Source organism: Sminthopsis crassicaudata, chromosome 6 (genome assembly GCF_048593235.1).
Source record: "Sminthopsis crassicaudata isolate SCR6 chromosome 6, ASM4859323v1, whole genome shotgun sequence".
NCBI classification, from domain to species: domain Eukaryota; kingdom Metazoa; phylum Chordata; class Mammalia; order Dasyuromorphia; family Dasyuridae; genus Sminthopsis; species Sminthopsis crassicaudata.
Window position 1 is genome coordinate 161,732,175 of NC_133622.1, and position 24,278 is coordinate 161,756,452.

The following is a 24,278-nucleotide window of genomic DNA, read 5'->3' on the forward strand; positions in this document are numbered from 1 at the left end:
GAAATTAATTCATATGAATTCAGTCCTTTGTATTCTAAGAGTGAGGTCACTTTTATACACTTTAATTCAAAATTAAAAGCACTTCCAAACTGGGATTAAAAAATACATTTGGTCCTGTTTACATGCCATTTAGAAATCATAGATAACCATGTTTTAGTTGAAGTTCCTGTTCAAGGTAACAACTCTTAATATAGATGATTTTCTAGCTTCAAATTTTTGAAGAAAGCAAATTGAGAAATGAATAAAATCCTAGTGGCCTCTCCTGTCCCTTTGGAAAGTCTCTCAGGAATTTCTTGATCATAAGGTGCTGTCCCCACCAGTACATCTTTGACCACCTTTCTTTTTCTACACCAGCTGTTGGTCTGTGCCTAGAAAAGCAAGCAACCTTAGTGTTACTTTTAATGCATCGCAACTCTTCTGAACTCCTTGTCCTGTATAATTATTGCATTTTTTTTCTTTTTTACCTTTTTTATTTTTAGAAAATCATGATTTCAATAAATTATTTTTTAAGTGTCCACGACTTTCCCATAAATGTACTATAGATGATCCACTCAGTTCACAAGAGGCTTTCCTCTGGTTTTTCTAATCTTTTAGACCAAAATTTTCTGTAAATAAAAGATAAAGTCAAGTCAATAATAAGTATTAAATAAATAATAAATGAAGGATAATTTAAAAATAAAATTTGTGTACTACCAAAATCGTTGCATAATGCATTCCAAAGCCAAGTATAAATCATTCAAAAGATTTTCATCTATTTTAAAAAAATCCTTTATACAATAGATCCCATTCACTGGTATACTTGATTAAGAGTTGGCCTAATTAGAGGTCAGGCTTCTGGCAAGCCCAGTCATTTGGAACTGTGCAGAAAACCTGAAAGTGATTGGGGGTTAGGGAGGATGGGGTGGGCATAGAATAGAGCCACTGGACTAAGTCATGTATTTACTCATGAGGTGAAGTCTCAGCCAAGTAGTCAGGGTTTACTAATATTTTTCACATAATTTTAGTAATTTTGATGACCTGTTTTCTTTGACCATCGCAAATTTGAAACCATTATAAAAGACTGACAACAGGGGTGGGGGTTGGAAGACTAGTAATTTAACTATTCTGTTTTAGTAGAGCTAATGTACTTATTGGTGCCCCTGAATCATTAGGGAAAGGCTAAATTAAATTCAATATACTATATTTGAGAAAGTAAAGAAATGTGAAATATATTTTAGAAAAATTTAAATGAAATAATTCAGTTCTTGAAGGAATAAATGTTAATGATCTGGGAAATTCATTTAGATAGGAAATACATAAATGAGCATGACTCTTATATAAATTAAATTTAAATTTTTCATAGTGCATCTTCATTAATAATTTGTCCTCACAAAAACTCCATGATATAAATTGATAAAATTCCCAAATATATGCCATTAATAAACTTTATTATTCACATAAAGTGCTGTGTGCCTTCATACCTATAAAGCAGGGGTTCTCAAAGTACGGCCCGTGGGCTGGATGCAGCCAGTGAAGACATTTATGCGGCTGCCGGATATAGTGTGAGCTTTTGTTTTTACTGTAGTCTGGCCCTCCAACAGTCTGAGGGACAGTGAACTGGCCTCCTACTTAAAAAGTTTGAAGACCACTGCTATAAAGTATTAGTATGTACCTGAAACCATTTGCAAGGTTATTGTAAATATTCAGCAAATCCCAAGACTTGATAGAGTTAACTTCTCACAACTTTTAACTCCTGTTCCTTTCTTTGGGAATGCTGTTTAGAAGAGCTACTTCTATATTAAAAAGCATTACTGGTGATTTGCCAGTGATTGCAAACTTTAGAGTAGTGTTTTGATCTATTTTTAAACACATCAAAAGCCCTGGACCTTCCAGGGAACAGACTATTCATGCAGTGGGGTGTCTTTCTGATGGCCCAAACCCCTTAAAACAAAATAAGTATTATTTAGACAACATTAATGGTATGGCACTTTTAGCTGGACCCAGACAATATTTGAGTGTTTGCAGATACTCAGATGTTTGGAATTCTATTGCTGAAATAAGTGAATGAATGACTATTATTCTCTCATCATCTGAAGAATTTGGCACCATATATACAATGATAATCAGGCTCATATTCTTTCTGGTTTTGATGTAGTTCCACTGATCACCAGTAGCTAGTGACAGAACATTATTAAATAATAAACAGATTCCAATTAATATTAGAAACCAAATTTAGGAAAAGAATATGTTATATCTTAATAAATCCTAATCAGTCTGTACAAATTTAGTCAACTACTAATATTCATTAGGCATTAAATGGCTTTCTATTTAAAATCATAATCTGATTGGTATCAAATTTATGTGAAGAGAGTAATAATCTCTGATCAGAGAAAATTTTTATTTAGATTCCAAAATGCTTAAAAATAATGCAAGTGGGAAAGTCCTGTTTGAAATTTAACTTTCCACGCATAACTTTATGTCCCTATTGATATCAAGCAATGTTGCCCTGGGTGTAGAGTCAGAAACACCTGAGTTCAAAAGCAACCCCAGAAATTTCCTGGGTAACCTGAGCAAGTCACTTAATCTCTGTTTGCCTCAGTTTCTTCAACTGTAAAATGGAGGTAATGATAGCACCTATATTCCAGGGTTGTTGTGAAGATCAAGTGAGATATTTGTTAAGTGCTTAGCATAGTGCCTGGCTGCTAGTCAACACTTAATAATCCATTCCAAGCCAAATAATTTTCTTCTCTAACATAGGCCTTCTTAATTTATATTGGGCATAACAAAGATAAACAAAAATAATTTTTTTCAAGTTATTTATACTTTAATATTATTATTTTAATGAGTAGAGCTAAATAATCACTGGAAATTTCATTTTCTTTTACCCAATTGTTTCAACTTTTATGTCCCTTGTACTTAGTAATGATAAGGCTTATAAAAATATTAAAACTTCATTTTATTTTGCTCTATTTCATTATCCAAATAGCAATAAGAGTAATGAGGTGAAGAGGAAATAAGAGAAATATCCTGCCAGTGCCAAAAAAACCCCTCTAGATTGTAATGGAGAACATTACTGGGCGCTGAAGGAAGCTGTTAGGTGGTAGAAGTTCCTCAGTTGTTTAGGGTTCTGACTCCCAAAGGATGGACTGAGCCTTCAGAGGAATGGACAACAAGGGCAATAGTAGGAGTACCCTTTCCCTTCCCAGATAGCAGGATCTTAGAAAGAGAGGGGTGGCTCAGTTGGGAACATTTCTTTTGAAATAAAAACAGGATGTTCATATTGGTCAGAAATTAAATTGTGTATGAAACAACATTTTAGATGTAGCTTATCATTTGTAAAAAAAAAAATATCTTACTGTAATGCTTTTCCCATTCTTTCTTTCTATTTTAGGAGAACCTCCAGATCCCCTTTATGAATTTGGACCAGTAGAAGCTGTCATTATTGGCTCTGTAGTTTTGGCTTTACTCTTAACTTTCGCTTTTTGAAAACAAAAATAAATCATGGTCTTGATCCTTAGTTTATTTTTTCCTACTTGAAAAGAAAATTGGGACTGCATTTGGTACTCACAAAGGGAGGATTTAGTAGCACTGGCTAGAGCTGTGGACAGTACGGGAAGACACTGTGCTCGCCTCCTGGCACACTTGTGCCACAGTACCTCTGTGTTGACCTGCAGCATCCCCATCTGTTCCAGGCCTGTGTATTTTTTATTCTCATAAAAATAAAAAAATAATACAATTTGGTATGATTGGCCATGTTATTTTGAGATTACTGTAGGATTTTTATCCTACTATTCAGATTCATTTACCTAGTGATCCAAATTAACATACACACACAATTTGTCTAGACACACACACATGCACATGCACACACACATGCATCCACACAAAATACCACCTAGAAGGTGAAAGGGAAAACCAGTGCTGCTATTTAAAAATAAAGGAAAAAAAAAAGCCCTGTGAGAGGTCTTAGCTATCAACATCTATTCTGAACATTTAAAAAGGCTTTTCTTTACAGTGTTTTGACAGCTGTCAATATCAACTCAGCTGCTATTTCAGTGGTTTTCCCTTTCACTCTCCATTAATTATCTTTTTTTATTAAGTCAGAAAAAATTGTAATTATCATCCAAAAGTGAAAGGTAAAAGCAAAGCTATAGCAGTTGAGTCCAGTTTTGACAAGTACAAAACAAATGTTCCTACAGGGATCTGGAGGAACTTCTTGCTCCTCACTATGCCAAGGCAGAAAGCTAAGACTAAACTGTGTTGTGCCCAGTGGAATTATGTGATGCCATGGTTACAGTCATCTAAAATGTATTTTTAAATGATAATGATCAATAAAATACCCTGCCATAAGCCTGTAATATCAAAGTCCAAAGCAAAAGTAGGTTGTTTCTTTCTTATAGTCAGATGGACATTTGGCTGAGGTAATTTATGATTTCTACTAGGTAGGTAAGAAATGATGTTCATTTCATAATTTTACTAGTCATAAATTAAGTCATGTTTGTAAAGGGCAGATAACGGGAAAGAACCCTAGGGAAAAAGCTAACTTTTTCCCTCATTTAAATACACATCCCTCACCCCAAACAAAACAAAACCAAAAAAATGCCCCAAAAAACCAAAAACCCTTACTACTGTTAATAATTCTCCTCCAAAGGTGGAAGTTTGTTTAACTGAATGCTCCTGCTTTCTTTTTTTAAAAAAATATACCTAAAAAATTGTATATAGGACTTTTATTTCCCTGAGTGCTACTGCGAATTAAAAAGATTTCTATCTGTTGACAATATTAATCTGTATTGATTTCCCAGGAAGCCATTGAGCTACAGAGTGTGAATTTAAACCCCAGGATAAGGAGCTTATTTGAGAAATGATTCCTTTTTGGTCACTATCAGAGTTGTAGTAGCTCTGGGGGCAGTGAAAAGTGTTAGTGAACTAACTCTTAAGATCAGGATTCAAATTCAGACTGACCAGTTTGTGAGACCCTTATCTTTCCTGAGCTCCATTTTTTCATCTTTAAAAATGCATTCCAAAATACTTGGGCTTCCTACTTCATATCACAAGGTTGAGCGGAAATTTTTGTCACATAATTTTTTTTCCCTCCCTGAGACTGAGGTTAAGTGACTTGCCCAAGTCATACAGCTAGGAAGTATTAAGTGTCTGAGACCTGAATTCAGGGCTGGTGCTCTATCCACTGTGCCACCTAGCTGCCGCAAGATAAATTATTTTGATGTGATATAGTAGACTCTGGAGTTAAAAGACCTAAATTCAAATTTTACTTCTGATATTTACTACTCGTGACCTTGGAGAAGTCATCTACCATACGTGGAGAAATCTTACAAGAGCCTGGGCCCTCAGGAATTATCTTTAATTTTCACATAAGATGAAAACTGTGCCAGATAGTCTCTGTGGTCATTTCCAGCTCTAGGTCTGATTCTCTGTTAAGTTGTGTGCCTTATCTGCATGGACAAAGTTAAGTAGGGATTTCTTACACAGCTTCTTAAACTGTGGTTCACAACCCCATATGGGGTCTCATAACAATGTGGGGATCACAAAATTTTGATTTATTGTCAGTAAATGTTTCATTTGTGTACCTATTTTATATACCTACATACCATACACAAAAATTTTTTCGGGATGGGGGGAAGGAGTTGAATGGAAAAAGTTTAAGCTGCCCTGGATTAAAGTATGGGTCTATCAAAAAAAATAGCTATAACTATAGACCAGTAGGAATCTGCATCTTACTGTGGACATTACTGTGGACCAATCGGGAATTAATGATTTTTAATTGTTAATTTTCAGAATTTTATTTATGCTGCCTTTATCTTTTTTCTGATAAATTCTGTTTTTCTTTTAATGTTTATTATTTTTGTCCCATTCTTTTGTTTCTTGTATGCCTTGATGTTTCTTATGCTCATTTCTCTCTGCCCTATATTATTTATCCTTCAGGATCTCCATAATGTTAGGGAGATGATTCATATAGTTATTACAACCTTTGGAGATTAGCATCATGCCAATAAATTGATGATAGTTTTCTAAGTTAAGCCTAATCTTCTTGGATACCAAGATCTTATTTCTAGTCATTCATGATAACCTAAAAATTCCTGAGGACCCAGGCTCTTTTAAGACTTCTTTATGTATGATATTTCTAAGGAAGCAGTATGCAATGCAGAGTGGGTCCAGTTGTTCAATTAATAGAAAGGATAATAGGTTCACACAGCAATTCTCACTGTCAAGACTTGGATTTCTCTTAGAAATAATAAGGTAGTTAAAAGGATGAATATAATTTCAGAAACTTCTAATGTCAGTTTCATAGTGATGTGATCAGGTTTTTCCAAGCAAATAATTTCTTTTCTCACCATTGCAGGGTTACTTCCACAGGACCAGGTAACTAGGCAGAATTTCTATTTATTTAATATGTACAAAAATGAATAAATCATCCCACAGGCCATTGGCAAGTATCTTGATTATCTCAAGTGTAACTTAGGTTGAAGGCTTGTGTAGGTTTCCTTCAGAAGAAGGTCATTAATGAAGTTTTGTTTAATGCTTTTATCCTAGGAATGTGTGTATAAACATACACATTTATTTATGTTCATATACATGTGTATATATATATATATTTCATTCAGATAATTCAAATTCAGCATTCTCTAAGTGCCCACAATGAACAAAAGCTTTGTGCTACTGGGAATTCAAATATGAAACAGTCCCTGTCTAATACAAAAACATGTATTAAACATGGAGCCAGAACATATGGCCAGGCCCACAGTGTTTCCCAGTGCCAAATGTAAGGAGGAAATACTTAACAAAATAAAAATACAATAAAACATAGAGAACATATTTTAAAGTTAAGCTAATATCCTTATGTACAAATGGTGGCTGTGGAGTTTGACACTACTGCTCCCCAGTCTGTTGGTGTATCAAGTGGGAATCACAAGTAGGTCCACCATGAGATATTTGAAGAGGGAATATATACAATATGGGAGTCATAGGTGAAGGGGATAGATCAAGGAAGTCTTCATATAGGAAATTGCACCTGACTTGAGCCTTGGAGGAAGATAAGGATTTGGAAAGACAGAGGAAGGGGTGCTTTCCAGGCACCAAGAATAGCCTGTGTTTGTTGGATGAATGCCTATATGTAAAAGGGACAAGATGGAGTTTCCCATTCTGCTGCAACAAAGGAGTCAGAGAAGGTTGGAAAAGGAACATGGAACCAGATTGGGTGGGCCTCAAATATTAGGCCAAGGATTGTGACAGTTACTATTTTAGCAGATCATTCACCTTAATGAGACACAGAATGGAAACATACCAAAAAAAAGATTTGAGGTCAACAAACAATTTGCATTCTGGCACTTGGTTTTAATGGTTTATTGGATTTTTTTCCTCAGTAATATATTTTTTCAATTACACATATAGTTTTCAGCATTCATGTTTGTAAGATTTTAAATTACAAATTTTTTCTCCTTTACTCTCTTCTACCCATGAATGCAAGCAATTTGATCATTTTTTAACATGTTTACATATTTGTCATGTTGTAAAAGAAAAATCAGACAAAAGGAGAAAACCACAAGAAAGAAAAAGCAAACCAAAAGAAGATAAAAATAGTATATGTTGATCCTCATTCAGTCTCCATAGTTCTCTCTTTAGATGCGGGGGGCATTTTCCACCCCAAGTCTATTGGAATTATGTTGTATTGAAGTCCTTGCTACCACAAAAAGTGCTGCTATAAACATTTTTGTACATGTAAGACCTTTTTTCCCTCTTTTATGCTCTTGGAATACAGATCCAGTAGTGACACTGCTGGATCAAAAGATATGCACAGTTTGATAGCCCTTTGGGCATAGTTCCATTGTTTTTCACAATGGCTGGATCAGTTCACAACTCCATCAACAATGTATTAGTGCCCTAGTTTTCCCACATCCCCTCCAACATTTGTCATTATCTTTTCCAGTCATCTCAAGCCTATTGTAGTGGTATCAGAGTTGTCTTAATTTGCATTTCTCTACAGTGATTTAGAGCATTTTTTATATGACTATAAATGGCTTTAATTCCTTCTGAAAATTGTTCATATTTTTTGACCATTTATCAATTGGGGAATGAATTGTACTCTTGACTAAGAAATTTAACTCAGTTCTCTATATATTTGAGAAATGAGGCCTTTATCAGAAACACTGTTGTAAAAATTGTTTCCAATTATCTGCTTCCTTTCTAATCTTGGCCTGCAGTAGTTTTGTTTGTGCAAAACCTTTTTAATTTAATGTAATTAAAATTATTCATTTTATATTTCATAATGTTCTTTAATAATTCTTTGGTCATAAATTCCTCCCTTCTCCAAAGTTCTGACAGATAAATTCTTCCTTGCTCTCCTAATTTGTTTATAGTATCACCCTTTATTTCAAAATCATGAACCCATTTTGACCTTATTTTGGTATAATGTGTGATATGTTGGTCTATGCCTAGTTTCTGCCATACTATTTTCCACTTTTCTCAGCAATTTTTGTAAAATGGTGAGAGTTCTTATTCCAGAAATTAGAGTCTTTGTGTTTATCAAACAATAGACTGCTTATTCCACTGATCCTATTTCTTAGCCAATACCAAAAGGTTTTAATAACTGCTGCTTTATAATATATAGTTTTGGATCTGGTACAACTAGGCCACCTTCCTTTGAATTTTTAAAAAACGATTCCCTTGATATTCTTGACCTTTGTTCTTTCAGATGAATTTTGTTCTTCTTCTTTTTTTTTTTTTCCTAGCTCTAAGATAGTTTTCTGGCAGTTTGATCAATATGGTATTGAGTAAGTAAATTTAGGTAAAAATATCACTTATTATATTAGCTAGGTTTGCTCATGAGCAATTGATATTTTTCCAATTATCACTTATTATATTAGCTAGGTTTGCTCATGAGCAATTGATATTTTTCCAATTATTAGATTTGATGTTGTTTGTATGAAAAGTGTTGTATAATTCATATTGTTTCTGGGTTTGTCTTGGCAGGTAGACACCCAAATATTTTATACTGACTACAATTTTTTTTTAAAAGGTGCTTTTCTATCTCTTGCCATTGGTTTTTGTTGGTTATATATAGAAATGCCATTGATTTATGTGGATTTATTTTATATCCTGCAGTTTTGCTAAAGTTGTTGTTTCAAGTAGTTTTTTAGTTGATTCTCTTTAAGTATACCATAATATCATCCATCTAATAGTTTTGTTTCCTCATTGCCTCCTCTTAATTTCTCCAATTTCTTTATTTTTATTGCTAAAACTAACATTTCTAGTACAATATTGAATAATAGTAGTGATAATAGGCATCCTTATTTCACCCTTAATCTTATTGGAAATGCTGCCATCTTTTCTCCATTATAGATAATGTTTGCTGATGGTTTTAGACAGATGCTACTTAACATTTTAAAAAAATTCTATTTATTCCTAACATTTTAAATAGAAATAGGTATTGTATTTTGTCAAATGATTTTTTTGCATCTATTGAGATAATCATATAATTTGTTTTGTTATTGATATGATCAATTATGTTGATAGTTTTCCTGATATTGAACCAGCCCTGAATTCCTGGTAGAACTCTCACTTGGTCATAGTGTATTATCTGGTGAAAAATTGCTGTAATCTCTTTGGTAATATTTTATTTAAGATTTTTGCACCAATATTCATTAGGGAAATTATTCTATACTTTTCTTTCTCTGTTTGGCTCTTCCTGGGTTAGGTATCAGCACTATATCTGTGTCATAAAATGAATTTTATAGGACTCTGCCTATTTTTCAAATAGTTTATATAATATTAGAATTGTCCTTTTAAGTTTGGTAGAATTCACTTGTAAATCCATCTGATCCTGGAGATTTTTTCTTAGGGAGTTCATTGATGGCTTGTTCAATTTCTTTTTTCTAAAATGGAACTATTGAAATATGAAATATTTTTATTTTTTGTTAATCTGGGCAATTTATATTTTTGTAAATATTCATTTCTTTTAGATTTTTGTACAATTGTACAAAATAACTCCTAATTATTGCTTTAATTTCCTCCTCATTGATGGTAAATTTACCTTTTTCATATTTGATTACTAGTATTTTGGTTTTCTTCTTTTTCTAATCAATTTAACCATAGGTTTATCTATTTTATTGGTTTTTTCATAAAACCAACTTCTAATTTTATTTACTAATTCAATAATTTTCTTTCAATTTTATCAATCTCTCCTTTGATTATCAAAATTTTCAATTTGGTATTGGGGAGGTTTTAATTCTTTTTATAGTGTTTTAGTTGCATGCCCAATTCATTGATAATCTCTTTCTCTTATTTTATTCATGTAAGCATCTAGAGATATAAAAATTTCTCCACTGCTTTGGCTGCAATCCTTAAGTTTTGATTTGTTATCTCATTATTGCCATTTTCTTGGATGAAAGTATTGTTTTTATGGTTTGTTGTTTAATCCATCCCTTCTTTAGGTTTAGATTATTTAGTTTTCAATGAATTTTTGGATTATTTTTTCCATGGCTCTTTATTACATATAATTTTTATTGCATCATTATCTGAAAAGAATGCATTTAGTATTTCTGCTTTCATTTGATAGTGAGGTTTTTAATGCCCTAATATATGGTCAATTTTTGTGGAGTGCCATGTACCATGGAGAAAAAGGTATGTATGTTTATATATGTATAGATACACACACACACACACATATATATATATATATATTTATCCTCATTCATTTTTTTCTAGAGATCTATCATATCAAACTTTTGAGATTCCCCCTAATATAGTTTTGCTATTTCTTCTTGCAACTCATTTAACTTATCCTCTAAGAATTTGAATGTTATACTTGTTGTATGTTTTGTATTAGTACTGCTTCATTATCTACAGTCCCTTTAGCAACATGTAGTTTCTTATCACTTTTAATTATATTTTTGTTTTTGCTGTGTCTGAGATTAGAATCACCACCCTGATATATATATAATATAAATGGCTTTTAATCCACTTTACTATCTGCTTATGTTTAATGTGAGAGTTCATCCCTTTCACATTCTTAGTTATATTACTAACTCTGTTTCTTTTCATCCTATTTTTTCCATTTATATTTTTTTCTCTCCTTTCACCCTTTCTCACATCACCAGTGTTTTGCTTTTGAGCTCCACCTCCCTCACTCTGCCCTCCTCTCTATCAGCCCCCCTCCCTTTTTCTTATCCCTTTCTCTTACTTTGCCAAAGAGTAAGACACAACCTAATGTGGTATGTATATTATCTCCTCTTTGAGCTAAATTCAATGAGATTAAGGTTTGAACAATGCTCATCCTTCTTCCTTCTTTCCCTCTACTGTAATAGGAATTTTGTGCCTTTTCATGTGATGGAATTTACCTCATTTTACTTCCCTTTTCCTCTTCTCCCAATACAATCCCTTTCCCCTCCCCTTTGCATCACCTCAAAGTCTACTATGTATATCCCCCTCTAATTGTCCTAACAAAGATCCAATTCAAGATCCATGTAGGGATGTAAACAATTTAACCTTTAAAAAACATTTTTTTCTTTTCTGTTTACTTTTTATGCTTCTCTTGAGTCTTGTATTCAAAGATCAAATTTTCTATTTAACTTTAGTCTTTTTATCAGAAATAATTTAAAATCTCCTATTTTATTGAATGTCCATCTTTTTCCCTCTGAAAGATACTGCTCAATTATGCTGAGTAGTTGATTCTTGAATATAGTCCAAACCCCTTTGTCTTCTGGAATAGTCAGGGTTAGGGTCCTCTTATTCTTTAATGTTGAAGCTTCTAGGTCTTAAATAATCCTGATTGTATCTCCTCGATATTTGAACTGTTTCTTTTTAGCTGCTTGAGTTGATAATATTGGTATTTAGTTACAATATTTCTTGGAGTTTCCATTTTGAGGCCTTTTTCAGGAGGTGATTGGTGGATTTTGTCTTTTTTTTAGGTTTCTCTTTGTCTTTTTAAATTAAAGTTTTTTATTTATAAAACATATGCATGGGTAATTTTTCAGCATTGACCTTTGCAAAATCTTCTATTCCAAATTTTCCCCTCCTTCCGCTCACCCCCTCCCCAACTGGCAGGTAGTCCAATATATGTTAAATATGTTAAAATACATGCTAAATCCAATATATGTTTACATATTTTTAGTTATCTTACTGTACAAGAAAAATCAGATCAAGAAGGAAGAAAAAGACACTCTGTTCCCATGGTTCTCTCTCTGGATGTAGATGGCTTTCTTCATCACTGCACAAGTGGAACTGGTTTAAATTATCTCAGTGTTGAAGAGAGCCACGTACATCAAAAATTGATCATCATATAGTATTGTTGTTGAGGTGTATAGTGATCTTCTGGTCCTGCTCATTTCACTCAACATCAGTTCATGTAACTCTCTCCAAACCTCTCTAAAATCATCCTGCTGGTCATTTGTTACAGAACAATAGTATTCCATAGCATTCATATATCATAATTTATTCAGCCATTCTCCAATTGATAGGCATTCACTCAGTTTCCAGTTTCTGTCCACTTCAAAGACGGTTACCACAAACATTTTTGCACATGTGGATCCCTTTTCCTCCTTTAAGATCCCTTTGGGATATAAGTCCAGCAGTAACACTGCTGGATCAAAGAAAGGATATACACAGTTTGATAACTTTTTGACCACAATTCCAAATTGCTCTCCAGAATGGCTGGATCCACTCACAGTTCCACCAACAATGTATCAGTGTCCCAATTTTCCCATGTCCCTTCCAACATTGGTCATTTTAGTTTTCTGTCATCTTAGCCCATCTGAGAGGTATATAGTTGTGTCTCAGAGTTGTCTTAATTTGCCTTTCTCTGATCAATAGTGATTTGGAGTACCTTTTCAAGTGACTACAAATAGTTTCACTTTCTTCATTTGAAAATTGTGACTACAAATAGTTTCACTTCATTTGAAAATTTTTTGTTCATGTTCTTTGACCATTTATCAACTAAAGAATGGCTTGAACCATTATAAATTTGAGTCAATTTTCTATTATATTTTAAAAATGAGACCTTTATGGGATCCTTTGGATGTAAAAATATTTTCCCAGTTTATTGCTTCCCTTCTAATCTTGTCTGCATCAATTTTGTTTGTACAAAAACTTTTTAACTTAATATAATCCAAATGATCTATTTTGTGATCAATAATAATCTCTAATTCTTTTTTGGTCATAAATTCCTTCCTCCTCCACAGGTATGAGAGGAAATGATCCTAAGTTCTTCTAATTTGTTTATAATATCATTCTTTATGTCTAGATCATGAATTCACTTTGACCTTATCTTGGTATATGGTGTTAGGTGTGGGTCTATGCCTACTTTCTGCCATACTAGTTTCCAATTTTCCCAGCAGTTTTTGTCAAATAGTGAATTCTTATCCCAAAAGCTGGGGCCTTTGGGTTTGTCGAATACTAGATTGCTATAGTTATTGACTATTTTGTTCTGTGAACCTAACCTATCCCACTGATTGACTACTCTTATTTCTTTGCCATGGTGGATTCTTTCAATGATTATTTTATCCTCTGGTTCTAGGATATCAAGGAAGTTTTCTTTGATGATTTCTTGAAAGAAGTTGTCCAGGCTTTTGTTGTGATAATGGCTTTCAGGTAGTCCAATATTTCTTAAATTATCTCTTTTTAAATGTATTTCTATATCATGTTGTACAAGAAAAATCATATCAAAAGGGGAAAAAACAAGAGAAAGAAAAAAAAAACAAACAAAAAAGGATGAAAAAAACTATGCTTTGATCCACATTCAATCTCCATAGTTTTCTCTCTGGATGCAGATGTCATTTTCTATCCCAAGTCTATTGGAGTTGCCTTGAATCATTGCATTGTTGAGAAGAGCCATATCCATCACAATTGATCATCACATAATCTTGTTGTTGTCATGTACAATGATCTCCTGGTTCTGCCCATTTCACTTAGCATCAGTTCTCACCAGGTCTCTCTGAAATCATCCTCCTGATCGTTTCTTACAGAGCAATAATACTCCATAGCATTCATATATTCAGCCATTCTCCAATTGATGGGCTTCCACTTACTTTCCAATTCTTTGCCACTATAAAAAGGGCTGCCATAAACATTTTTGCACATGTGGGTCCCGTTCCCCTTTTATAATTTCTTTGAGTGAAGACACTGCTGGATTAAAGGCTATGCCCACTTTGATAGCATAGTTCCACATTGCTCTCCACAATGGTTGGATCATTTCACAACTCCATCAACAATGCATTAGTGTCCCAGTGTTCCCACATCCCCTCTGCCAGTTCTATTTTTTAAGGCATTATTTTCTTCAGTCAATTTTTGTACTTTTCTTAAGTTGCTGATCTTTTTCTCCCAAGCTGTTGAGTTTTTTCATAATTTTCCTGCATAATTCTTTTTTCTCAACTTTTCTTCTATATATCTTCATTTTTAAAATCCTTTTTGAGCTCTTCCAGCTCTTGAGCTTTAGGCAAATTCATACTTCCCTTTGAAGATTGATATTTAGACATTTTGCCATTACTGTCCTCTTGTGGATTTGTCTTCTGATCTCCCACTCGCCATAATAGTTTTCTATATATAGTCAGGGTGCTTTTTGCTTTTTTGATTATTTTAAAAGTTGAGAGCTCTGCTCCTAGGGCAAAGGGAAGATTATCCCAAGCTTTTGTCGCAGGGAGATAGGAACTTCTTACTGACTTTCCACACTGGATTGGAGGTGTTTTCCCATAGCTTTCCTGCTATGCTAGGTTGAATTGGTCTAATCCCATCTGCTGTGCTGGGGTTTGAGGGCTTGCAATTTGCCTTCTATACTGGGATTGGAGGTATCACTGATGGCATGCTGAGCCCTTGGCCTACTGAGCCAGGATGGAAGGTTTCCACTGTTGGTCTGTGCTTTGGCTAATTGCTTCTTGCTAGATTCCCTGCACTGTGCCTGTGTGGGGCCATGTTCCCTTTATGCCAAGTGAGAAAGACCTTTCCTGAAGTCCTCCCAAGATATCTTAAGCTAAAAAATTGACTCCAAATTTTTGTGGATTCTGTCACTCCAAAATCAATTTAGAGGCTTGATTGAGCATTGTTTCCAAGGGAAACTTCTTTCCTCTACCATCATCTTGGCTTGTCTTCTTCCAGGTTTATTGGATTTAAAAACAAAAACCTGGCTGTAAATCCTGGGCTTTGTCCCTTACTGTTTATGTGACCATGGGAAAGTCAGATTTATAAAATTTGTAATTGTAAGATGAGGGAATTGTCAACTGCCCAATGATAACTTTATTCCTATGACTAGTAGTGAGTGGCAGATCATATGAGCATTGCCATTCAGTAATCCTTTCTCATTCAATAATCCTTTCTCATTCAATTTCTGAGAATATTTAGCTCAGCTGGGTGTTTATCCCTTCTCCTGGCTTCATTAAAAGAGCTGTAATAGCTAAAGAAGAGGCTTCCTGGTAGGACATTTTACACTGGCATTTGTGGATGTCCAGTTGAAGAGGAAGAGGAGGTCACCTCAGTGGGTCACTTGGTGGCTGCCAAGTTTAATTATTTTTCATGCTGATATCTCTGTTGTTTCTATACTACTGTAACACACTCTAACTTGGGCACCCTAGAGCAAAGACACGGCTCTGATTCAATGTGCTAATGATCAGACTTCTGCTATTGTCAGAGGGATATCAGAGAAAGAAACTGTTAACAAGTTTTTAATCAGAAAGGTTTTTTTTTTTTTGTCCTGAATATATGATATTGAGTCTAGGTATTTGGAAATAAAATATGGCTTACTTAATGAAATGCTATTTATTCCTTTATTCTAAGTACTCTTCAAGTCATAACCAGGGGTGTAGATTTAAACACATCTACTGATATTTTTAATTTAGTGAAGGCAAAACACCTTAGGTGGAGTGAATAAATCATTAGATATTGATAGAGAAATATAAGAAGACTGAATTGATGATCTTGCTTATTATTTTTTTTCTAGTTGGGAATTTAATTTGAATTGATATAACATTAACAATCAATTTTCATTTACTTATCTATTAATTTAGTTTGGGGATTATGATGTACATTGTTTCTCTTCCTTTTATCCTTTGATGATATACCTTTTCTTTCTCTATTTTTAATATTACTGCAAAGGCCAGAAAATGGAAAGAAAACTAAATGAATCTGATATTTGTCAGCCTATCAAAAAAAAAAAAAGCACTCAATAACAAACTTGGGGAAAAATAGATTCTGGCAAAAAGAAAGCCTGCCCATGTTATCACAGTTATCTTATATCTTATATCATTAAGATGTAACTATATAATAGTTATCAAAAATAAATCTACTATAAGTAACAGAACTAAAGTTGAAAGTGACTTTAAAGATGACCTAATTCAATTTCTTTGTTGGGGGGGAAAAATCTGCATTGATATCCTTAGAATCCAAGGGCATCAGAAATTTTCCTTTAGTATCAAACTATTTCACTGGGCAAGAAATAATCATGGTATGTTTGTTTCAAAGTTTTCTTTTCTTCATGTAAATGAAAAATAAAGTTAATAACCATAAAGGAAGTCAACCAGGTGAATGATGGTTTTGAATATTTTTTGTGTCATTTTCAGTCATTTTCACTTGTGTCCAATTCTTTGTGATCCCATTTGGGATTTGCTTAGTGGACAATGGAGTAGTTTACCAATTCCTTCTCCAGCTTATTTTACAGATTAATAAACTGAAGCAAATGGAGTTAAGTGATTTGCCCAAGGACATACAGCTAGTTAAGTGTCTGAATCCAGATTTGAATTCATGAAGATGTGTCTTCCTGACTCCAGGCCTGGTACTCCATTTTGTGTATTTACTACATCATAATCAGAAACTACAGTACATATATACTACTGAAAATGCAGGTTTCAAAAGCAAGCTCAGTGTTGAAAGCCATTATAAAATTGTATAGCTAAACATAGAAATGAAGAATTGATTACTAGGAACAAAAAATTCATGTTTCCCTTATCCCAACACACTATTTAAAACAGAAATCACTGAAAAGTGGCTATTGATAGTTGTGTAAACTGACAACCACAGCAAATAATGCAAAATTCAGCATTAAAACAGATCAGGGCTCTGTTCAAATTGATGAATAAACTTATATGGAAATCTGTTGACTAGTATAATAACTAGGAAAATTTGGACACTTAAAAAAGATAAAGTACTAAATTTAGGTATATCTAATATCTAATAATAAAGTAAATTATTAGTACTATAGGTTAGGTTATATAGATAATCTCTGGTTTCTGCATTCACTGGTATACTAATTTATCTTTATATGTAATAATAAGAGAAGATTAGATTATTTGGTTTTCATAATCCATAGGGACCTATCATACACTAAATCTTTGATGTTTGCCAATTTAATCTTGTCTCTCACAGTAAACATTTTTACCCTATTTATTATAAAAAATCTTTGATGTGAATTACTCAAACCAGAAAGTTATGTTCATAAAGAATGAAAAATAATCACAGTATTTCAAGTTTGGACAGGCCAAATATGTCTTACTATTTATTGCATTTGGAAATGGAGAGAAAGCATTTAGGTTTGAATACAACTCACATCCCAGATAATTTATCACCTGAATTTTATTAACAATGCACTTTTCTTCATGTTCCTTCTGGCCTAAGGCTTGTCTATAATAGACTTGAGACTGTTAGGTATACTTTTAAAAAATAGCTATCAGAAAAAATAAGCCTTAAAAGGGAACAAAGGGAAAAAACATTTCTTTTAGACAAATTCAAATAGTACTATATTAAGATATAAAATGTATTTAATATTTTGCCATTTATTGATTTTATATTAATCCAAATAGTCTAAAATAAAATAATTTTTCAAAGAAAAAATACTATTCAAGTCAAATTTAGAGTAACCATATCAAATAAAAAAGATGGAAATGAAAGTCAGTTAAGTTAGATATTGACTCAAATTTGAGCTATATCTAACACTGTCAAATTATTTTTCAACATTGGTCAGTTTCACTTTGCAAGTGGTAAATTAATATATTTATTAGAAACTACATAAGCCTGAGGACTTGTGATGCAGTGAGTTTTAGTTCTTTCAAAATTGAAGAGTTCTGGATTCCCTGAGGTTAATCCAAATCATGCCTAGGAAGACCAGTTATTATTGTTATTAATATTATTGATATTTGCTAAAATTTTTCCTGCATCACAATAGGTTGGCCCTCCAGAACTTATATATTATTGACAACCAATGACTATGATAAAGATATATTTTTGCCATTCTTAAGTAGTCATTGTGGCCAATGTTGAAAATGTACAAGCTATTTTCAAATCTGGCTATGGTTTGGATTTTGGACTTTGGACCAAGATCCTTTTTCATCTTGATCACTATTACGAAAATACTAGGAGTAGAAATTGGGTATTTTCTCATGAAACTTCTAGTCCTGTTGGAGAAGCATTTGTTATCTAAGCTGTGTGTCTACGTAAGTCGTATCACTTAATGAACACTTGGCTCTAACTTTTTCATTTTATTCAAAGGACAATATTGATGACTGGTATTTTCCTATTAGTCACTGAGGCAATAGGGTTCCAGTTCTTTTGTGCTTACCCTTTAGATAGAAGATCTTGAGAAGCAGTTAGTCCTGGCCAACTCGGAACTGACCGAGGCCCGCACGGAACGTGATCAGTTCAGTCAGGAATCTGGGAACCTGGATGATCAACTTCAGAAATTGCTGGTAGGACTGTATTGAAAATAGGAAGTATATAAAAAAAGATTTGAAGGAGTTTTTTTTTTTAAATGTCAGTGAAATTTTCCTCAGAACTATATTTGCATTTAAAAAATTCTAAATGACTGTTTAACATTTTGTGATCCTTGGTTTTTGACATGGAAACACACTTTTTTTCTAGGCAGTGATTCTGATTTTATGTAAATAAAATTTCAAATTCAATATTTGCTAGTCCCCCATTTTAAAGTTGGTACTGCTCAAATAGGGATTAGGAAAGAAAGTCTTTCAAACTGCTAAATAATATATATGCAAAAACCAATGTTCAATGTAAAGTCAAACTGTCCCAAACTGAAAACCAGTAGGTCAGCTGTACACTTGATGATGCTAAATAAGTTGTCATAAATATAAAAGAATTGACACTTTCCTCACAGTGGTGACTCAGCCTCTGCCTACCTTTGGCAGGGCTGCATGAAGGTTATTAGACCACTCTTGGCAGTTGCCCACAGGTAGAGGGTATGATGGAAGACATAATTGTTATATCTCCACAGACCCAAAGGAGACATGGATGGGAGGTATGGCAATGCTGGAGTCCATAGAAAGAACCAGACCATGGACCTTCTGTTATTCCACCCCCCTATCTTACCTTTGGGCGAGACAGTCCAGAGGAGTTAATATCAACATGCCTTAGACTAGTGATCTTTTTTTTTTTTTTTTTTTTAACAGTTCTAGGGGAGATTCTATGTGGAAAATATCTATAGCAATTACCAAATTAAATATGATCTTTGCTTTTAAGTACCTAATTAGATACAAAATGGCCAGGTTTCCAAAAATATCCAGAGCTTCCAAGAAGTCTGATGGTTAAATAGTAGTACTTTTGCACTCAAGTTAACATGATCTAAAATATATATTGTCACATCAGTTTTGTTGCTATATATTAATTCTTTATTCCTTAAAAAAAACAATAGCAACAATATGCTAGTCTCATTTTGAAGTGGTTCTTTTTTTGTTTTCCAAGCTCTTTTTTCAGACTGTTGGAACAAGTCAGATACTCAAATCAATTGGAATGACAAATGAGCCAATGCAAAAGGTTTTTTTGGGGTTTCATAAAAATTTCTGTGGTTAATATATGTTCATCAGAGGAAAAGTATAAATTTGCTTAATATATTGTGAGCTAAAAGAAGGTATCTCTCCCTTCTTGAAGGCCGATCTACATAAAAGGGAAAAAGAGCTAAGTTTGGAAAAGGAGCAGAACAAGAGGCTTTGGGACAGAGACACTGGAAACAGCATTACTATTGATCATCTACGCCGGGAATTGGATGACAGGAACATGGAAGTGCAGCGTCTGGAAACACTAGTAAAAACCATGAAGACTGAGTGCCAAGGGCAGATGGAGCGCCAGGTAAGGGCATTGAGCCATGGCCGCCTGTCTTTCTTTTTAGGGGTTCCTGGAAAAGAGGTGATAACCTGATTTCTTTCTGATTTTACTTTACTTTTAAATTATAGATTTACATTAATTGTGCATTTCTACATGAGAACTCATTATCTTCTGTAAAAGAACTAAGGGATTTTTATTGACTCATTATTATATCAATAGAGGCTTGTATGACCAGAAGATCTTCTTTCCTAGATGGATTTTGTTGAGGAATTGTTGGAATTGTAATGTTTATTGCCAAGGTCCTGCTAATACCCACCATTTAACTTATTCTGAGCTCACACAAAGGTCAAGTCCTGATCCTGCACAATGCCAGAGCTGGACATCTATTCCAAGTTTTGTCCAAGCAGGAATCCATTCTACCCAGTCCAACAAATAGTATTGAGCTTTTCCTTGAAGACTTCAGGGAGGCAGCCCTCTATTTTTATAAAGCTCTAAAAGTTAGGGAAATGTCCTGCAGCTTTACTCAGTGATTTTTAGTTCTATTCTCTGAAGCAATACAAAACCAGTCAAATCCTTTTTCTTCCTAGAGCCTTTTAAATACTTAAAGATTGTATTGTATTCTCTTCCTTCCCAACTCCATGTATTCTCTAAGTTGAATATCCCTAGTCCTTCAGTGAATCCTTCTAAGACCTTGTCTTGAGACCTTCTTCATCCTGGTCATCCTTCTCCTAGATGTTCTTTAGCTGTTCAATGTTATAGCCACAATCGAACACAAGAGTCCCAAAGGTTTTGACTAAGACAGAGTGTAGCAAGGCTTCCTGGTCCCCAGATTGATTATAGATGGCTTTCTTAGTGCAGTTGAAATTTTTTTCAATGGACATATTTCTGTTATTGATTCATATTGAACTTGCAGTCTAATGGAAATTCCCTGATTTATTCTTTTTTAAATAGAATAAGAAAAAAAAAAGGAATACAGAACAAAAAAGATCATTGTCATGTGCCCAGCAGAATATCAGGGAGGATTCAAAATATATAACAACAAATTACCAGTTCAAGAAAGTATATATATTAGTAGAAGAAATTATATTCATGAATGTCCATCTTTTCTTTACTTCCTTGTACATTGTTCTTTTGTTTTCTGCTGCATATCTTTTTTATTTTATTCTTTTCCCCCTTTTCCATTACCCCTACTACTTCTGAGCAGTCTATTGTTAAGGATATATTTGTGATATATACATACACATACATACAGAAAGACACACACACACACACACACACACACACACACACACACACACTCCTCTCTCACATCCACATATCTTTCCTATCCCTGCTGACTTTTTGCTTTGATTCTGCTCTTTAACTTGCCTTTCTATTACTTAATTTCCGCCTACCCATGAATCCTTCCCTTCCCTCACCTTTCCTTCCCTCACTCCCATTCCTCCCCTCTTAATTCTTTATGGATTTTGGAGAGTGCCATATGGTATATATGTAGTGTTGCCTATTTAACCCATTCCCATGTGAGTAGGTTTTCAGAACCATGAGCCCTCTTCCCTCCTCTAATGTTTCTGTGTCTATTCTTCCTCTGTACCTCATTTGTATAACAATTATTATTTTTACCTTAACTCTACCCACGTCTTGCTTTTGAACTACTGTATTGTTGATGTCAATCTTAAACATATGGTATACATTACCCATGTTAAAAAAAAATAAACAATTTGTCCATGTTGAGTTCCTTGAAAATTGATCTTTGATATTGGCTCTTATATGTTAAATTTTCTCCTAAGTTCGGATTTGGTTGATAGAAAGTCGTGAATATCTTCGTGTGTTGAATGCTATTTTTTTTCTCATTCAACATTATAGATAATTTTGCTGGATATAATATTTTTGGTCACAGACCTAGTTCTTTTGATTGTCAGTACATATGATTCCAGGATCTGTGATTTTTTTTATTGTGGCTGCTGATAAATCCTGTACAATTCTAATTGTAGCTCTAGTGTATTTGAATTTTTTCTTTTTTCTTGCAAAATTTTCACTTTGATCTGGTGTTTTAGAAATTTGGCAATAATCCTGTGGTTTTTTTTTTGTTTGTTTGTTTGGTTTTTTTTTACAAAGGATCTCGTTGAGATGGTAATTGGTGGATTTTTCTATTTCTACTTTTCCCTCATGTTCTATTACTTCAGGATTTTCTCTTGGATTATCTCTTGCATTATTGTGTTAAGATTCTTTTTTTGTTCACAACTTTTAGGTGGTCCAATAATTATTATATTTTTTCTTCTTGATCTGTTCTTCTTGATCTCCAGATGTGTAGTTTTTCTTATGTTTAACATTCTGTTCTAATTTTTCATTCTTTAGAATCTTATTTTGTTTCTTCTTGAACTCTCTCATCTCTTTACTGGCTTTTCCTTGCCTGATTCTAATTTTCAGAGACTTATTTTCATCTTTGAGATTCTATTTCTTTTTCTAGCTGGTTAACTTTTTCATAATCTTTTTCTTGGATGCTTTTTATTTATTTTATTTTATTTTTTAAGTTTTTCCTCATTGTTTATCATTTGATTTTTAAATTCTTTTTTGAGTTCTTCTATAAATTCTCTCTAGACAGGGAGCCATTTCATATTACTCTTTAGGGTAGAAGAAGTTCTTTTTGCTTCAGTGTCCTCCTCTGAAGATGATCTAACCTCTTCCTCCCCCAGTCATCCCTGTTCCCATAGTGAGTTTCTATGGCAGGATTCTTCTTTGCCAGTTGATTTTTTTTTTTTAATAAGAAGTATTAGTGCAAGACACCTCTAATTCTGGGATGGGCAGAGGATGGTGCTTCTAGCTTCACTTGAATTCTTGCCTCTGACCAGAAACTCCAAATCAAGAGTTCCCTGCTCCTGCAAGTGCCCCATCACCTCTGCACTTGCCAAGTGCTGGTTCCTTCTCCCCCAGGGCTCCAGCTTTGCAGCACAGCTGGGCTGGTTGGTGTTCCTAATTAGCCGAGGTTCACTCAGTCTGCCCTGATTTAGACCTTGATTCCACAAAGAAATTGAGAGGTGAAAGTTCCTGTTGTTCCTGCCAAGGCTCTAGCCACATCCATCTTATCACAGGGCTCCTTACTTGGTTTTTCTTCAGAATTCACCTGAAGGTGTTTGAACTTCACACTGGCCTGGAGTCTTTCTTGACTTCAGATCTTTTTGGGTTGCATTAGCCCGGCTCTATTCTGCTTTAAGTCTAATTGAATTTTCACTGGTCTGTTTGCCCTGGCAATTTTTTTTTTCATTTGTAGGGGAAATCATGAGAACTTGAAATTTACCAACTTACTCCAACAACTTCCCAGAATCCTTTCCCTCTCAGATCTTTTTTTGATATGAACTTCTATTTAGCCACATGTTCCATAATTGTACTTATGATGCTGATTTTTCGAATTAGAGGATGAGATTTCTATTAAAATTTGTTACTAGATTCAGCCTAGTATTCTAACCTTTTATACTCTGACTTTATCATTCACTATATTAGCTATTCTTAAAAGTTTTTTATCTGCAAATTTAGTTAAGTATTCCATCTCTTCTTTTGTCCCAGTCATTGTTAAAAATATTAAACAGCATAGATACCTGGGGCATGACCCTGGAGATCTCCTTCCAAGTTGATGTGGAGTTAATAAAAGTTGCTTTTTAAGTTGGGCCATTCAATCTAACTGTCTTGCCGTCAGGCCTATATATATTTCCATAGTTTCCACAATTATAGTATGAGATACTGAATGAAAGAATTTGCTAAACTCCAGATAAACTTTATCTGTACCATTTCTCTGCTCTCTGAGACTGGAAGTCCCTTAACAAAAAGAAATGGGACTATTTTGTCAGGCAAGACTTGTTCTTGATGGGAGGCCAGGCAGACTCTTTATGATCACCACTTGTTTTTCTAGACGTTCACTCAACACTCCTTTAATAACACATTCTAGAGTTTTGTCTGAAGTTCCAATCGGTCTCCACAACTTCAAAGGAAAGGAACCTTCCCAGCCTTCCATCCTGGAAGAGCAACACATTATTAGACCTTATAACTTTATTAAGCCTTCTTCAGCCTCCTTGCCAACATCTTATCAAACTGACTTAAAGTTAGCATATGTCAGACTTCTCTTCTTCCATCTGAGTTAAGCCTTAAGTGAATTGAGTTTGGTTGTTTTGTACTTGAATCAATTCATTACTTTATTTACATAGACGAAGTATCCTTAATCTTTACCATGTTTCCTGCATCTACTTGTAATTCTTCCAAATCCATGA

At 33.9% G+C, this 24,278-nt stretch overlaps 1 protein-coding gene and 1 long non-coding RNA gene across 14 annotated transcripts in view; one reads left to right on the forward strand and one right to left on the reverse strand.

Moving 5' to 3' along the window:
• The window catches only part of CCDC158 (coiled-coil domain containing 158), a 121,240-nt gene that overhangs the window by 38,958 nt on the left and 58,004 nt on the right, over positions 1–24,278 (forward strand). For all 13 annotated transcript variants that reach the window (XM_074274372.1, XM_074274381.1, XM_074274380.1 and 10 more), the window contains 2 exons: positions 18,534–18,653; positions 19,846–20,043. In XM_074274372.1, the coding sequence (XP_074130473.1) occupies positions 18,534–18,653; positions 19,846–20,043 (318 nt within the window). The remainder of the gene's footprint in view (positions 1–18,533; positions 18,654–19,845; positions 20,044–24,278) is intronic.
• Positions 47–23,969, reverse strand: LOC141546510 (uncharacterized). The gene is made up of 5 exons (XR_012483318.1): positions 23,613–23,969; positions 18,527–18,659; positions 3,548–3,689; positions 465–605; positions 47–368 (listed from the first exon to the last, which is right to left on the reverse strand). It is a non-coding gene; the product is annotated as an uncharacterized LOC141546510 (long non-coding RNA).